General features: G+C 38.5%; 1 protein-coding gene across 1 annotated transcript in view; it reads left to right on the top strand.

Annotated features, from left to right (window-relative positions):
- Sec71 (ADP ribosylation factor guanine nucleotide exchange factor Sec71) overlaps nucleotides 1–18,548 on the top strand; it is a 452,892-nt gene that overhangs the window by 384,566 nt on the left and 49,778 nt on the right. The window contains exon 28 of the mRNA XM_067136654.2: nucleotides 11,540–11,717. Coding sequence (XP_066992755.2) covers nucleotides 11,540–11,717 — 178 coding nt within the window. The remainder of the gene's footprint in view (nucleotides 1–11,539; nucleotides 11,718–18,548) is intronic.

The raw sequence follows: 18,548 nt of genomic DNA, 5'->3' as shown, positions 1-18,548 counted from the left end.
TGCTTCGTAATGATATTGGGCATTCACAACCTAATGTCATGCATGCTCCACTGCCTGGAGGACAATACGGGTAGCCTCACTGAGGCACCAACAGCCACCCGACTGAAAACTATTGTATTGGAAGTTTATTCATACCTGCTTTCACAGGGTATGTTGAAAGTGGTAACCATCATTTTCCAGTCACAAGTGATATCACACAGAAGGTTCTGAAAAGATATTGCAGTTCACCTTCGGTTATATTTTGTATATTATTTGTGATCTCTTCCTTAAGAGCCATTATGCAGTTTGTTCATATACACTTTCTGTTTAAGGTTATCTCAAAGACAAAAGTCACAAACAGTTAAGTTGGAGAATGAGGGGCCAGAGTCCGCAGGTAATTACCCGTTCATCAAAAATCTCATGAACAGCTTGCAGTGAACAAGCTGATGTGTGACCTGTTGCACTGGCCTGTTGAAAGTAATCGTGCTGTGTTTCGTCTTCCGTGAGCATTTGAGGTAATGGCCGCAAAATGTTATTCACGTAACATTCCAAATTTAGTGTGTCTTGACAAAATATAGGTGCATTATCTATTTTGCACTAACCATGCACCATAACCCGTCTTTATCATCGTACATTGGAACTTGGTGAATTCCAAGTTGAAACCAAGCTCCATCACTCATAAAAAAAGCATGGGTTCTAAAATTCCATTGTGTATGGATTGTAAAATCCATCTACAAAATTTATATCATGCATCATGTCAGCAATACAATTTATGAACTGCAGATATTTTGTATGGGTGAAACTTGATCATTTTAAGGCCTTTACAAGCAGAACCTATAGACATGACACGTTATTGGGAGAGGTGGCAGATTAGTTTTTTCATACTCTGTTCCATCCTTGCTTGGATATATTCAAGGCGTTCCTCGGTGAGAAATCGTTCAGGACACTGGTTCTTTCTGTTGGAAACAGAGCCTGTTTCTCTCTACCTCTTAAACAACCACATTACAGTAAAATTTACATACTCATGTTTCAGTTGACCTCTTCTTTAAGATATACATCTCAACGAGAAATATCCTCTGTGCTCTAGTGTAGCACAAAACGGTTATCACACATCTGACACATTCATATAACCTCACTCAACTGCGACCAACAGATGGGTGTGTTACAGCTTGGCCTTGAGAGGCATACCTTACTTTCATCATCTTTCTAATTTTTTCACAGGAACAGAACAGTAAATATTCAATCTGTGTTTAGTGTTGAGCTGACTTTCTGGTTTTTGGATGATATGTTATCACTAGTGATTGGGAAAGCTCTTTGTTGAATCTTTTTCTTACTGTTCCCTCTCTTAAATATAGGAGTACAGTCTCACCAAAGGCTATTGAATTCTTCCTTTATTGATGACAACTGTTATAAATGTCCTCCCTGGTAAACTCAGAGGTGGTGATAGTAGTGATTGTTGCTTTAAGATGAAGTAACTGTGATAATAAAACATTCTACATACTTACCATAAATACTGTCCCAAACGTTTAAGTAAATTGACACCAAATGGTTAGAGATATTTTAATATCCTAATAACAAGTGTTACATAGGTGCATTATGAACCATAACCACAAATAATTATTCAAAATGGCCACCATTTGCATGCACACAGGCCTTAAGTCTTTGTGGCCAATCATCAGTGGCATTACGCAACACATCAACTGGAAATTCTGCAACTGCCTTCCGAAGAGACTGCTTTAAGCTTTCAGTATTGGAATGTCTTTTCTTGCAAGCCATCTCCTGAAGCTTGGACCACAATTTGCAGACAGCCAATCTGAAGTGGAAATGAAATCAGGAACATTTGCCTCCAACCACTGCTGGGTTGCCCGTGCCTTGTGCGCTGGGGCCGAGTCCTGCTGAAAGCTTCCAGTTCCGTCCATGGAAGAGGGTGTTGTTGAGATTCTTGACCCTCAAGGACTGTCTCCTGGTACACTTTAGCTGAAGTTTTGACTCCCTTTTCACAGAAATGGAGCTCCATTGTGCCCTCGAAGCTCACATCCCACCACACCATAACTGATGAGGGATGATGACCCCTCTGGATCCTTGGAGCCTTTTCACCAACTTCTCTAGAGGAATGGGCATATTCCCTGTCGTTTTGGGCGTTGAAAGTCTCCTCAACACTGAAAATCTTTTCATCCGGAAACAGAATTCGACGATGACCATTAGTCGCGTAACGCTTAAGTAAGCGCTTTGATTTTAGGAGCCTCTGGTGCTTTATCTCATTTCTCAGGAGATGTCCTTTGCATCATTTGTAAGCATGGAGTCTCAGGTCAATGCTTAACATGCGAGACATAGACATTTTTTATATCTGTAACTCACAAGCCATCACTGACTGCCTCCTTACCGGATTTCATTGCACACGAGCCGCCACTGCTTCGATGAATTCTGGCGTTCGTACTGTGCATGGTCTTCCTTGCTGCGGGTGATCTCTCACAGTTCCAACCTCAACAAATCGATTTATAGTGCAGTAAACAAACTTCTTACTAATTTTCAGCTTCTGGAGAGTTTTGAAAATCTCCCCCGGTGATTGCCCTACCTTGTGTAACGCTGTCACGGCCAAACGATTCTCATACTCTCCCCATTCCATCATGAAAACTTCAAAATGACAACTGTACACTTCTGCAGCTCAACCAACAATGACTCACGCCTCACGATACCAGTTTGGTAGCTGCTCCCTCATTCGGGCGGAAGTACAGCCACCCTCAAAAGTTGAGACAGTATTTATGGTAGGACTGGGTATTGATGATGATGATAATGATACAAGCAATCACAATGAGAATCTGGAAGATGGATCTGGCATACCAATTAACAACAGATGTGTACAACAAAAAGTCAATTAGTTTGAGAACAAAATTAAGAAATTCTAACACAGTGATTAAACCAGAAGGATTGTACACTGCTGAAACATTGGGTCTTACAAGCAGATAATTGATAGAACAATTAGAAAAGAAGGAGAGGAAGATTCTAGGGCTAGGTAAGTTAATGGACAATGGTGACTGAGACAGAACCAACAAGAAACGAGGAATTTTGGAATCCATGAGAAAAGACGAGTCCAGTTTTATGGGCATCTCCTAAGAATGAACCATGAAACATTTACACGAAAGAACCTGATTCACTTTGAAGGAAAGGAAGTTGTTCCTAGGTCGCTCATGGAAAACCGTCTAGATATGGTGAAAATGTGTACCAAAATGATGATATACAGGAAAGAAACCATTTCAGACATATGATATTAGACTTCAAGTGTTTCCGAGAGGAAATGGGAAGGAAACCTCCAAAGGTGGTTTTCTCGAAAGAACGCAGGAAATTAATAAGCGGCCGAATGAAACGGTATCAGCAGAACATCAAGACTAAGGGCAGAAGAAGATGAACACACATTCAATATACTGAAGTTACTCCATCATCTATACTGGCCCAAATCGAATAGAAGAAGAGGATAAAGAAAAATTACTAAAAGGATATTTAATTATGCCTCTTCACTAAAAATCAAGGATAGTTGGATAATCGAAATTAAAAAGGACCTTAAAGAAATCAGCACAACAGATATAATTATGTGCGAAAAGCCTAGCTTTAGAATATGGGTGAACAAACTTCCTTTTACAGGAAAACCTAAGATGAGAACCAACATTGCATAGAGAGAAGAACAGAAGAAAAATCCTAGTGAGAGGATGAAGAAGTTCTGGGAAGGGAGAAAAACAAATTCATCTGCTAAATAAGTTCAATTGTGCTCCTTAGTTGCAAGCAACATTGTGGGGGGGATTAATAAAATTCTAAAATTCGTTGCAAATTACTTCACGGACCTTTTAAACTGCAAATACCCGAAAGAACAACTCACTTTTGTAAAACCCACACCAAATCCAGACTCAGAATCCTCCACATTGAAGAAGTCAAACAAATAACCAGAGAACTAAAATAGTTGGTGAAATTTTGAAAATTTGTGGTGAGAAACTGGCCCAAAGTATTCAAGAAATCTTAAGGACATATGGCATATTGAGGAAATTCCTGAGAATTGGATTGGAAATGTGCTTTAATTTGCCCACTTCACAAGCAAGGCGGCAAATCAGATATTCAGTCAGTCATCAATCAGTCATCAGTGATCTGCATTTAGGGTAGTCACCCATGTGGCACATTCCCTACCAGTTGTTTACCTAGTCCTTTCTTAAATAATCTCAAAAAATTTGTATATTTATCAAACATCTTCCTTGGTAAATTATTCCAATCCCTAACTCCTCTTCCTACAAATGAATATTTGCCCCAATTTGTCTTATTTAATTCCACCTTTGTCTTCATATTGTGATCTTCCCTACTTTTAGAAACACCACTCAAATGTTATTCCATGCCATCTCTCCACTCACAGCTCAGAACATACCACTTAGACAAGCAGCTTGTCTCCTTTCTCCCAAGTCTTCCCAGCCCAAACTTCGCAACATTTTCGTAATGCTACTATTTTGTCGGAAATCACATGGAAAAAATCAAGCTATTTTTCTTTGGATATTTTTCCCGTTCTTGAATCAAGTAATCCTGGTGAGGGTCCCATACACTGGAACCATACTCTAGTTAGGGTCTTACCAGAGATGTATATGTCCTCTCCTTTACATCCTTACTACAACCCTTAAATAACCTCATAACCATTTGCAGAGATCTGTGCCCTTTATTTACAGTCCCATTTATGTGGATCACCCCAATGAAGATCTTTCCTTTTATTAACACCTAGGTACTTACAGTGATCCCCATAAGAAACGTTCACCCCATCAGTGCAGTAATTAAAACTGGGAGGACGTTCCCTATTAGTGAAACTCGCAACCTCACTTTTAACCCCATTTGTCACCATGCAAAAAGCCTTCTCTGATTCCAGTTCATTATTTGTATCATTTATATATATATAAGAAAACACATTGGTCCAGTAATACTGCCTTGAGGAATTCCCCTTTTAATGTTTACAGGATCAGATAAAGCTTCTTCACGCACTCTAATTCTCTGAGTTCTATTTTCTAGAAATATAGCCACCCATTCAGTCACTCTTTTGTCTAGTCCAATTATATTATATCATATTATATCAAATGCATTAGATAAGTCAGTTGCGATACAGTCCATTTGACCTCCTGAATCTAAGAAATCTGCTATATCTTGCTGGAATCCTACAAGTTGAGCTTCAGTGAAATAACCTTTCCTAAACCCGAACTGCCTTCTATTGAACCAGTTATTAATTTCGCAAAAATGTCTAATATAATCAGAAAGAATGCTTTCCCAAAGTTTACATTCAACAGATGTCAAACTGACTGGCCTATAATTTTTGGCTGTATGTACATCACCCTTTCCTTTATACAGAGGGGCTGCTATAGTAACTCTCCATTCATTTGGTATAGCTCCTTCATGCAAACAGTAATCAAATAAGTACTTCAGATATGGTACTATCCCCCACCCCATTGTATTTAATATATCCCCAGAAATTTCATCAATTCCAGCTGCTTTTCTAGTTTTCAACTTTTGTATCTTATTGTAAATGTCTTTGTTATCATAGGTAAATTTCAGTACTTTGTTAGTATGAGGGCTATGCTGAAAGTTTTTAGCAACCTATAAACTGTAATTCTGAGGACAATGGGATTCTTTTCACTTGAAAGAGCGATTTTCTCGACCTTGGACTGTTCTGACTCTTAGAAGAGGTCATTTTTCAGCAACTGTCCTAAAAGAGTTTTCTTTTTTCTTCCCCAGGCTCAACAAGCACAGTGTTTCATTTTAACAGTCAGCAAGTTTTAATTGTCAATCAAGAACGACCTATCAGACGAGAGGACTTTGTACCTCAATATGTTTTTTAATTCATTAATCATGATCGTTGTCATCTCACTTCATCAAGATTTTTAATTTGTTTTGTGTCATGTAATAATTGTTCTGCTACTGAAGATGGCCTTGAGAATAGGCTGAAACATGTATAGACTCTGTTCCATCTAACAGATGATTCGATTTGTATTGGTAAGGAGGATATTATAAATACTTTTTATTTGTAAAGTCGGTGATTACATTTCTGATCCAAATTTATAAAGATATTTTCAAAGATATTAAGCAAATTACCATTCCTACTTAAACATAAAATCCAAAGGGGTGAATGAATGATTTAAATCAACCATGTAGGAACTCATGGCTGAAAAACTGTCATATTTTGATGTGTTAACGTGTTCTTTCTATCTAATAGCAAAGTTGCATCCAGTCTGCTGGACATTGATTACAATTAAGTTTATATACTCCCAATTGCTGGTATTTATCCTTGACTTTATTAACTGCGTGATGATAGTAGAAAAGCTGAGAATCTATATATTTAAAACACTAGGCTGATTATTGTTACATCGATTTTTTGCTATTTGCTTTATGTCGCACCGACACAGATAGGTCTTATGGCGATGATGGGACAGGAAAGGCCTAGGAATGTGAAGGAAGTGGCCATGGCCATAATTAAGGTACAGCCCCAGCATCTGCCTGGTGTGAAAATGGGAAACCATGGAAAACCATCTTCGGGGCTGCCAACAGTGGGGTTCAAACCCACTATCTCCCAGATGCAAGCCCACAGCTGCGCGCTCCTAACCGCACGGCCAACTCGCCTGGTACACCGATTTTGAGAGAATGGCTGAACCGATTTTCATCGTAAAGCATTCTGACGAAAGCACTTGACCTGTAGATTTGCAGAATGTCTTTAAAAGCATAAAAATGTCTTGCCATATGTGTTTAGATTATTAAAGAAAAATGTAGCATTCTCATAGGTCAGTGTGCTCACCAGTACTTCGAGGCCATCTGAACCGTGAGAGTGCTGAGCAGGTGGCACTATAGGGGAGGTGGAAAGGGATAGGCACACATGCGGAGTCAGGCGACTTTGAGTACGAACATGGTGGGTGGATTATTCCTCGTTCAGTGCTCATAGCAGTGATCTTCACTCATCACTCACCCTTCAGAGACACACATACCGGGTGGGTGATCCTCGCTCTTTCTTCATTTACGAGAAAACCTTTTCCATCCAGTTATGATTGTGCAGCATTTACGAGAAGATTGCATTATGTTCTTTAAATTTAATTTTGTTTTTATGCTTGCTTACCTGCATGAATAGTGGTTAAGTAGAGTAACAGTAGTGATGATGAATTTACGGTAGCAAGCAAACTGTACTTGATTTCAAGTTCTGACAGAAGGTGCAGCACACATCCAATTAATAAAAGAAGGCAGAAATTCAGTGACTTCCACCATTTATACCAGAAAGTGAAGAAAGACCCATAGAAATTCCACGACTATTTAAGAATGTCAGTGAAGACATTTCAGTGCCCGACTGAATGACCAGCATTGAGGCCTTCGGTTCAGAGGGTCCCTGGTTCGATTCCTGGCCAGGTCGGGGATTTTAATCGTGTGTGATTAATTCTTCTGGCTCGTGGACTGGGTGTTTGTCCCAACACTTACCTCTTCATGTTGAGAAAACACACCACACTACCAATCACCGCAGAAACACGGAATAGTGATTACATCCCACATCCCTCCACATAGGATTGGCGTCAGGACATCCAGCTGTAAAACAGGGTCATATCCACATGTGCGATACAGTTCATACCAGCGACCTTACAGGTGTGGAAAAAAGAGGTAGTAGAAGAAAAAGAATGCAGACATGTCAATATTTGCTAAAAGGAATTGAAGGCAATCGCAAACCATGGAAGTACAGCAATTATCATGTCAACCCTATTTCCATTGAAGAAAAACTGGTTATTACAATAATGTACGCAGTAGTAATGTAATATTATTCTCCATTTCAATCCGTAATCCGTACTTTATCGAAAGATTACATTTGTAGAGTAAAAAGAGGACATTAAACAAGTAGCCTACTACTTTAATATTGGTATTTTACCTTCAATGAACATAGGTCTATAATATTATGAGTAGGTAGGCTTGGCCTTGAGCCAACAAGTCACAGAACAGCACACAATAAGCACATCATTCCAAAATCAAACCAATTTGATTCTTGAGGGAGGAGCGGAGAGAAGAGGGATGAGTGAAGTTTCAGCATGAACGCCACTATTGAAATATATGGGTATGTTTTGCATCTCTCAGCTTCCTGTGTAAAGAGAAAGAAGTGATTAGTGCTGAGTAAGGAGTAATCCACCCAGCATGTTCGTACCCTTACTGTTCACCTGTACTTCGTGGACAGGAATAGTCGCTGTTTTGCTCCTTAGCAGTTGAACAGTGCACATTACATTCAAAATTCCTCTAAATTTAAATGAGAGTTCCGTGTCTGAACCAAAATTAAATTCCACAGCAGCTGACGATATTCAATAAGCATGGCTCAATATGGGATAAAGCCCCACTGGCAAATAATCATTCTTTAATATGTGTGAATCGTCTTCTGAAATGTATGTCATAGGCAGTGACATTCCATTTCTTCTGGTGCGAAAAGTATTGATCATGGGGGAGATTGCATAAAGGTTTTGCACATGCGTATCACCAAACAATTTAGTTATAATTGTATTAAATAGTCTCCTCTTTGACCGTTCTTCAGAACATGCCACTTACATAAAAATATGCGCGCAAAACCCCATAATAATGGAATTCTCAGATTTATTTTTATTTTTTGCAAAAGACTGGTAACAACAACTCCTCTGTAGATGGTGACGGATCAAATGTTATTGAACTACAAGCATCGGGGTGGGGGTAGTAGAAAATGGAGACGAGGACAAACATGAAAATGTAAAAAAGGACAATCTCCACTTTTTCTTATAATGCTGTCTTCAGGTATGAGCTCTTCCTCATCAGCCCCAGTTCTCCTTCATCCATTTCTTCTCAGCCTCTGACAAGCTCATTTCTGCTTCCCAGCTCCATCAGAGTGCAGGTTTCAATACTCATTGAGAGGCCATGTTCTCACAGGCAGTCTAACTTTTGTTGTCTGCCATTGTGAAACACAAACCACTAGAAGTATTTGCCACATGTTTTGTTGCAGTTAAGTATTCTCTGAAAGAAAAATAGAATAGTTACTGGTGAAGATAGAATATAATCACATTTACTATGAATAACTGTGAAGTCATTGCTGTCATAAATGACATTGAATTCATACATTACCTGTTCATGAGAGAACCAATACTAAAAGCTCAAATTGCATTGATATTTACTGAGTGAAGAAAATACACTATACGAGTTGAGTGGTGGTGGTGGTTATGACTGTTCAAAAGGAAGTATAATTTAGCATTGGTTATGCAGATGTCATATCACTGTATTATCGCATTAGAGAGATGGTGGGTTTAAACCCCAACATCAGCTGCCCTGAATATACAGTGAGTTTCTCTCATCGGTTGGCCAGCAGGCGCACCCAGCTCGTAGCCTCGTCACTGCCCGTTCCGCGGCATAGCAACAAGGACAGGACTTCGCTCACTTTATCTGTGCATGAAATGAGATAACAATTAGAATTAAGAAAATTAGTACCTAAGAATTAAGAAAATAAGCTCGTCTTAGGACATGAGATGTTGGAAATGTTCTCCTCCTGCATCCACACATTTAGGAAACTCCAATTCACACACATAAGTTCATCTTCCATAATTGAGGCTGTTTCTCTCCTGCTATGATCTTTCAGTTCATCCATGTGAGGGTTTCTTGCATACACTTTATTTTTTAAGCTCCCCCATGAATTTTAACATTTTCGTAGCCCACCATGCTGAGCTCTTTGAAAACCCAGCTTCTTGTCCTAGTCATCTTAGGGATTTTGTAGGCATATATTGTAATCATTCTGCGATTTAATTTACTGTTTCCTTGTTAAGTACACATTTTTTTAACACTTCACTTCTTATTGAGTAAAGAACCAGTTCCTCTCAATTTGTTTATGAGTTTCCGCATGGTCTCTCTATGTGGAGGGTGTACACCTGGAAATGGTGTTACAAATCGCGTAACGACTTCCCTGCAAAACTCTGTTTTCATATAATTGAAATGAAAATCCACAGCCTGTTTCCAGTCATTTGACTGGGTCAGGAATGGAGTGAAAGCCCCCATCTAGTGGCGAGGATAGGAATTGTGCCGGTTGCCGAAGCCTGTCGCACTCCTCTGAGGCAATGATTAATGAATGACAGATGTAATGAAATGATATTGGAGAGTGTTGCTGGAATGAAAGAAGACAGGGAAAACCGGAGTACCCAGAGAAAAACCTGTCCCACCTCCATTTTGTCCAGCACAAATCTCACATGATTTGACTGGGATTTGAACCACGGAACCCAGCGGTGAGAGGCTGCCGTCTGAGCCATGGAGGCCACTTTTCACATAATTATCATACATAAATACCCTTTCCTTTACCGTGTACACATGTAGAAGCATTATGAGAATTACACCCCGAAGTAACACTTCACAACTTGAGAATGGTTGGAGCAACAGATCAACACTTCATACACGTTCTAAGCACGGACCTGAACTGTGAAGTTTGGGCATTCCCGTGCTGTCTCTGTGCTATGTAACAGGAAGTGATGAGTCAACAGGAGGCAGATTAGCTGGGCACGCCTGCTGGCCAACCAATGAGAGAAACTCACTGTAGTTTTCTGTGGTTTCCCTGTTTTCACTCCAGACAAATGCTGGGGCTATACCTTGATTAAAGTCATTCTCACTTCCTTCCTAGTCCCAGTTCTTTCCCATCCCAGAATTGCCTAAAACATATCAGTATAGTTATGTTAAATGAGCACGACAAAGAAAAATCTGTAATACCTACTTTCTAATACTGTGAGCTTAATATGTGAATAATATTTTCACAAGCTTTATGCTCATAATTTAAAGAATGCTTAAGAGATTCTGCATAATAGTTAACTAACCCATATATTGATGCTTGAAAGCACAATAGAACCTTTATATATTGTTCTGTTTCTTAAATTTGGCAGTTTACTTTCTGCTTGTGTAAAATCAGACCTGAACATAAAACTTATAATTTCTGTTTTGAGTGGAATAAATACCATTTATCATCTCTCAGCATTGATATCTAACAATATTATAAACTGGTATTTTCAATTGTACTCGATAAATATGTTTTAAAAATGAAAGTGTTTCTTGTTATTAAGTGATAGCATTAGTGTTATCGGTCGTCCCTTTAATTGCTCTAGATTTTGAGGGGGAAATGGTTCCTTGCTTACATAAGGATGACTATAATCAATTCATTTTCCATATTTAAAAAAAAAATGTAAGTATTACTCTGTGTATGAAATAACCTTGTATGTAAAATATTTTTCAGTTAGTTATCATGGATAGAATCGTATAAATTCTCAGTGGAACTTGCAAAGTAATTTTTGTTGCAGTTATTAATTTCTCTCTTTCTTTTTCTTTTAAATGTTGTAGAACTTGTTTGCGTTTGAAGGTCGTATTGTAATTATAATCATCATCATCATAATCAAAATAATAATGAATCTATAAATTACTTTTCTGTTATTTCCATTCTTACAGAGTTTGTAATGTATGCATCTCACTCTTATTTCCTTATCTTTTGAGTGCTCCCATATATCTTTGGATTGGACTTGAACATTCCTAAATTTAACATTAATAGGCTGACCTACTTCATATGGAAGCTAGCCTGTCTGAACAGCAGAGAGAAGAACAAGGGATGTACAGGAATCTCAGCTCAAAACATCTGTTACTGCTCACAGATTGTTTACTTCAGTCTCATCGGTTTGCCAAGGCTTTTAATTCTAACCATGAACAAAGAAATCTTCTCTGGAAAGCAGGTAAGTCATCAATATTTTCATTGCACCTGTAAATATTTGTATACAATCAAAAGACAATATACTTACTAAAATCATCATGTTTAAATTGGGTGACTGGTTCCATTGGTGAAGAATGAGTGACAGATAAAGAAAAAAGATGGACATTGCAGATTTTTTGGGGACAGAGCATAACGTAAAATTCACTTATCCCAGGCATTAATAAGCAATATATGTCAGAAAAATCAAAATTTACAGAACCCTTTTTTTTTAATCATCCATTTAGCATGATTCTATTTATGTTTTTCTTCTTTGTTCACTTTTTAATAACAATTGCAGCAAAATTAAGAAAGCCAGTTTGAGTCATTTCTACCACATTTTGACAGAAGCTGTGCATACTAAGTGATGCTGATCTGTTGGGTGGGAAATGTCTCTCAGTATACTTCTTCTTCCAGTGATGGAGTGATTATAGTCGAGATGTGAATGTTCCAATATCATGAATTTATGCTGTATAATCTTTATATTTTGGTCTGCCTCTGTGGTGTAGTGGTTATTGTGATTAGCTGCCACCTCCGGAGGCCCGGGTTCGATTCCCGGCTCTGCCACGAAATTTGAAAAGTGGTATGAGGGCTGGAACAGGGTCCACTCAGCCCCGGGAAATCAACTGAGTAGAGGGGGGTTTGATTCCCTCCTCAGCCATCCTCGAAGTGGTTTTGCGTGGTTTCCCACTTCTCCCCCAGGCAAATGCCGGGATGGTACCTAACTTAAGGCCACAGCTGCTTCCTTCCCTTTTCCTTGGCTATCCCTTCCCACCTTCCCATCCCCCGACAAGGCCCCTGTTCACCATAGCAGGTGAGGCTGCCTGGGCGAGTTACTGGTCATTCTCCCTAGTTGTATCCCCTGACCCATAAATCTCACGCTCCAGGACACTGCCCTTGAGGTGGTAGAGGTGGGATCCCTCGCTGAGTCCCAGGGAAAAGCCAACCTTGGAGGGTAAAGAGACTAAGAAAGAAGAAGAATCTTCATATTTCTCTCTATACTTCTATTGACGTCAGAAAAGTTGGATGGCGCAGCCACGCGGAAGAATGTTGAAGCTGCAACATAGTGACTGGTGAGCTTTATTTACATGGCAAAGCATTGACGTTGTGATGGAAATAGAAAGAAAATTGTCAAATTTGAGGAGGTACTGCTCTGTATACGGTTGCAAATCGTATAAAACGGATGCGAAATCTCTTCATTACTTTCCTGTACAAAAAGTTCAGAGAGAAAGATGGGCTTCCGCGCTGTCAATTGGAAAACGCGTTACGCGATACATGACAGTGTGCAGTCTGCATTCTCGTGAAGACGACTTCTTTCCACAGCGTAGGTACCGGTACTGTTTATTGTACTCATTGATAGTTATTGTCTCTAATTTGTATTCACAAAGATTTAGCTACATCAAAAATACTGATAAAGTTGTAGCCTAATATTTCTGTGCCGCACATAGAATGTAATCCGCTCTTTGTAAACTTCTTCATATGTGTAACAGCAGACAGTAAATTAACTATCTACGTGTGAGTAATATCTTTAACTGGTAGTAATTAAACACTGCATTTAAATTGTCTATAAAATACTTCTTTCAATGAAAGAAAATACGTAGTATTTTGCCATCATAAAGTAGCTTTTTTTGCTATTTGTTTTACGTCACACCGACACAGATAGGTCCTATGGCGACGATGGGACAGGAAAGGTCTAGGAATGGGAAGGAAGCGGCCGTGGCCTTAATTAAGGTACAGCCCCAGCATTTGGGAAACCACAGAAAACCATCTTCAGGGCTGCCGACAGTGGGGTTCGAACCCACTATCTCCCGGATGCGAGCTCACAGCTGCACATTCCTAACCGCACGGCCAACTCGCCCGATCATCATAAATTAGAAGCCATAACTTAATTATTTGGTAGAATTCGACAAACCAAATATTCTTCAACCCCAAACAGCTGTGACTGTAGAGGTTATAGTATTCTTTAATTATAATTTTCAAACTTTGCTCTGCATATTCTGTAGGTAGTTATAATTTTTATACTTATTATTGTCGGTTCTAAGTTCTAACTTTTGTGCTGATGGTAAAAATGGAAGAATATTAAGATTAGGATGTGGGCTGTTCCAACACAAGCCTGTATAAAGCCTAGGATTTATTTGCTTTACAACATTTACTTAGTAGAATTATTATTTTATTTCTTCCCCAAGATTACAGTTTACAAGACAGGTAACTCCCCGTCACCTGGCTAAGGCTTTGGCATGGACCTAATCAACAAGAAATTACTCCATAACCTCTAATAGTGGAAAATTACAGTAGCTTAACTAAGGTGCATTAGCGTGTCAACAGTAACATTTCTCTGACAAACCCGCTTTACATGTACAGTTGCACTTCACATTTTCACTCCCTTTGTTCAAGACAACATTAACTTTGTGGGGTTTTGAATCAATGTGGGATGATTGTAAACACAACGCTACAACACCAGTTTCATCTTCTGTTTCAAACTTTTTACCTACACATATCAAGTAATTACGCTTGAATATTTCTTCCCCTTCCACTAATGGACGCGTGAAATCTCCGACAACTCTCAACAGTTGCGCACATGACACCAAAGACATTTTGAACACTTAATAAATCCTACAGACGCACACCCGATCACTGTTGTGTTCATTTCCCGTCACTGTCTCGCCGCCATATTGGAAACAGCTGACCGTAGGCTCCTCCCCCGTTTCGGACGTCAATACTAATATTATAAAGAGGAAAAATTTGTTTGTTTGTAACGAATAGACTCAAAAAGTACTGAACCGATTTTAAAAATTACTTCACCTATAGAAAGCTACATTGCAAGTGAGTAACATAGGCTGTATTTTATTTTCAAAACAATTTGAGGTGGTGGGCACGGGGCGGGATATAAAAATAATAGGCTACTATAGGCAAAATATTGAATTTGTCATATAAGGACGAGACAAAGCTCAATTTAATCCTCTTGACGCAAAGAGCAAAACTCGGTAAGCTCTACGGGCCCGAAAACCATGTTTTAAGGCCCTAAGACCAACCGTTACGGAGATATTGGCACTAGACTACCCCTTCTCTAGGAATCCGATAAAGTAATGAACTGCCGTAACCATGGCAATGTCAGCTCTAGGATTCTACAGCAGTGAAATTATCTTATAAATAAAGTTGTAGGGGGTCCGCTGTCTGTAATTTCGTTTGTTTTGCCAATTTTTCAGATATTTATCCGTTTTAGGTCAACTCAAGACCGAATCGGTGGTTTTTACTTTTCGTGTCTGTTTGTTTGTCTGTTCCACCATCACGGCAAAACGGCTGGATAGATTTCAACTAAACTTCATATTTGGAGTATACTCACCCCGAGGAAGGTTTCTATATGCATTTCATTTCAAAATCTTTGATTAGACGGGGGGTTTATAGGAAAATCGGGACGGTTTTCCTCCATTTTCTCTTATACTATTGATTTCCTATAAACTCCGTGGACCGTATGTGAAACGTCTCTTCATTATAAACAACTTTCGTTATGTTCATAATTTACCTTACTATTCAAATGACAGAGAAATTTACTATTTTCTGCGGGTATCATGGTCTGCGTGTGTGACCGACAGACCGACAACGAACCTACAGGTTACCATGGCAACGTCTCTGACTGCTTGCCAGCAGGGAAGTAACGTATTGCCATTTTCCTCATCATACCTTTAAATTCATGGTTGTTCCTTCTGCGGGATATTGGCGGAATATCGTTGGAGTTTATAACTGTTCTCGAATAGCTTAAGTAATAACACCATTAGTCATCTTATCTGTTGACCTATGAATGCCTGTGCCTAAATTCTCCTCTGTAAACTCTTTCTTATATCCATAACTCACACCAGCATAATTTATTGAGGGGCATTTGATTTTCCAATACATTCACCTGGTATTTACATATTTGTCGTTATCCGGGTGTCCTCAGTTTTAATCCTTTTTCTATTAATTTCAACTTTCTTTACTGAATTATTTTCTTCCTTAATTACACCGTATGTATGCGAGTGCTAATCCCGAAAGCTTGACACTCTTTCCTTTGAGGAAATATTCTAAGCTATGCAAATGTATAACTTTCGGCCCCGGAAAATATCGAAATATGGATGCAATTTTAACGACGGTGCACACCTTCGTTTCGGGATAATTCGTGGCTAATCTGTATGTCTTATCACAAATCAGAAAGCACAATCGCCTTTCATTTTGGAGAGATCTACAACTTTGGTCCTATGACTTTTTATCGTATCTCTATTCCTTATACGTTAAATAGAGCTGTATTTCTCGATTTCAAGTTAATTTTGTACTTTCACACGTATATGTTAACATTAATTTGGCACACTTATAGGAAAGATAGAATCATGACATTCGGCACGCACATTGGCATGACCAGTGGCAATGTGATAGCCAAATTTCATAAAACGAAAACTGTACAAAACTGTACAAAATTTCACACCCAATGATTCTAACTCAATCTAACCCATAAATATAGGAGATACGAGAAGATGTCATGGGACCAACCATGTGGAACACTGAAAGAGGCGTCTGATGGTGAGGTCCGTTTGCAGATATGTCGCAGAGTTTCAAAGCAGTAACTCCCGAAATAAAGGTCTGCACTTCTAGAGTGTGTCTGTACATTGACTATTTTGGCGACATTTCTGTACAGTTATCCGTTTCAGGTGTAATAATGACCATCTGCATATTTTTAGCTTTGGTGTCTGTTTTTTTGTTTGTCTGTTTGTCTATAACTTGGAAACTACTGGATATATTTCCACCAAAATTCATATTTAGAATCCACCTGTCCTTGGTAAGTTTCAGGGCAAATATTGTTTCTAAATCCATGAAATGACTGGGGGGTTTATACGAAACCGAAACTGTGATTTTGCACTCCCACAAAATATGCACAACCAAACTTAATAGAAATCTACCTGCCTTAATGGAAATTAATTTTTAAACCTTTTTTCTCATGTGCATCATTTCAGTAAGAGGATTTATAAGGAGATATCATTAACCGGACTTAACTTAAGAGCAGGCGGTTGTTGAGTGTATTTCTTACAACTTGAAAACTATTGAAGATATTTGAACCAAACTTTATATTTAGCATCCACTTTTCCAAAGGGAGATTTTAAAGGTCAATAACATTTCCTGTTCCTGGAATGGACTGGCGGTTTATAGGGAACCGAAATGGTGAATTTACTCTTCCACAATATATACAGTACATGACCAACCTGACTGGAAATCGACCAAATTTGTTGGAAATCCATTTCTAAAACTTTTTTCATGTGTATTTTTTCGACAGAAAGATTAATAAGGGAGATATCATGAATGGTCGGTTTTGCAGGGTAAGTCCAGCAGACATAGACCGAAAGGTGTTGTACGTGGAGCAGATTCCTTATTTATCTATATAAGTAAAATCCTAACGACTGTGTGCCTGTACATTGACTATTTTGGCGAAATGTTCGCACAGCTACGCGTTTAAGGGGTAATAATAACAACCTTCTGCATAATTTTTTGGTTTAGTTTCCTGGAAGTCCTAATTTTAACCCTCCTCGCCCAAAATCCACATTGCGGCATAATCTGCCAGACAAACAAGAAAACAGAAATTTGCCAAAATTATACGTTTTAGCCTGTAACGGACAGAACATTTCCAAGAGCTTTAAATTTTTCACTTTTTTCCCCGAAGAATATCGAAATATGGAGGCAATTTTAATGATGGTGCAGATCTTCGCGAAGTCCTATCACATAAAGGAAGGCACAATCTCCATTCAATTTGGAGTGATCTACAACTGATTTTTGTCTATTTCTTGATGTTAAGTAAATTTGGACTTTTCACATGCATAATTCATATTTTCAATCACTTATAAGAAAGATAGAATCATCAAACCCTACACGAAAATTGGCCCATCCAGTAGCCATATGTGAGCCAAATGCTATGTATGTAGCTGTCACATAATTATCTGAAAAGTAATGCAATGTGAGATAATCTTACAAAAATTTTACCCTATTCAACGTTTCTAACTCAATCTGACCCATGAATAGATCAGATATCATACGATCAGCCATTTAGGCCACTAAATCTGACGTCTTATGGTACAATCCTTTGTCGATATGATGTACCATTTTGCAGCAGTCAATCTGTAAATGAAGGTCTGCAATATTTTAAGCATGCATATACTTTCGTATATTTAAATCTAAGAATTTTATTTTTGTCCGTATTGAATTGAGAATGGAAGATAGGAAACTTAAAAGGGTCCACCTTTTCAATACAGATAAATGTTATAGTTTATCAACAACATATATTTACACTTGGAACTAGTTTCGACGCTGTTTGGCTTCATCTTCAGCCAAAATGTGGGAAATAGGCATAGCATGTAGACATTTATATTACACAAGGTGTTACATCAGTGTGATTAAATGAGAGAACATGAAGACGTGAAGTACGTCGGTTTCAAAATGGTCATGAAGGGTGAGTCAAAATTGTATAAACATGAGATAACATAATCACTTAAACAAAAAACGTATAAACATATAAACATATAAACTGTAACAAAACCCTGCGGAAGTACGAGATGATTGGCATTGGAGATTCAAATTATTTTAGACACTCTTCCATTGAATGTTGCCTGCCGCGAGTGTAGTACAAAACATAGGTTAGATTTCAATAAACACAATCGTCTCAAAAATGCACATAACATTTTAAAAATATTTGGGTTGAGATTAAATTTGGCAGTTAGGGATTGAAATCACTTATTCAATAAGCGTCAATTCTAAAAACAGCAGTGAAGGGTGAGACAAAAATTGCACAAGCGTGAGTTTG

The sequence above is a fragment of the Anabrus simplex genome, chromosome 1, assembly GCF_040414725.1.
Source record: "Anabrus simplex isolate iqAnaSimp1 chromosome 1, ASM4041472v1, whole genome shotgun sequence".
Classification (NCBI taxonomy): domain Eukaryota; kingdom Metazoa; phylum Arthropoda; class Insecta; order Orthoptera; family Tettigoniidae; genus Anabrus; species Anabrus simplex.
Note: the sequence above shows the minus strand (reverse complement) of the source record. Positions and strands in the feature narration are given on the sequence as shown.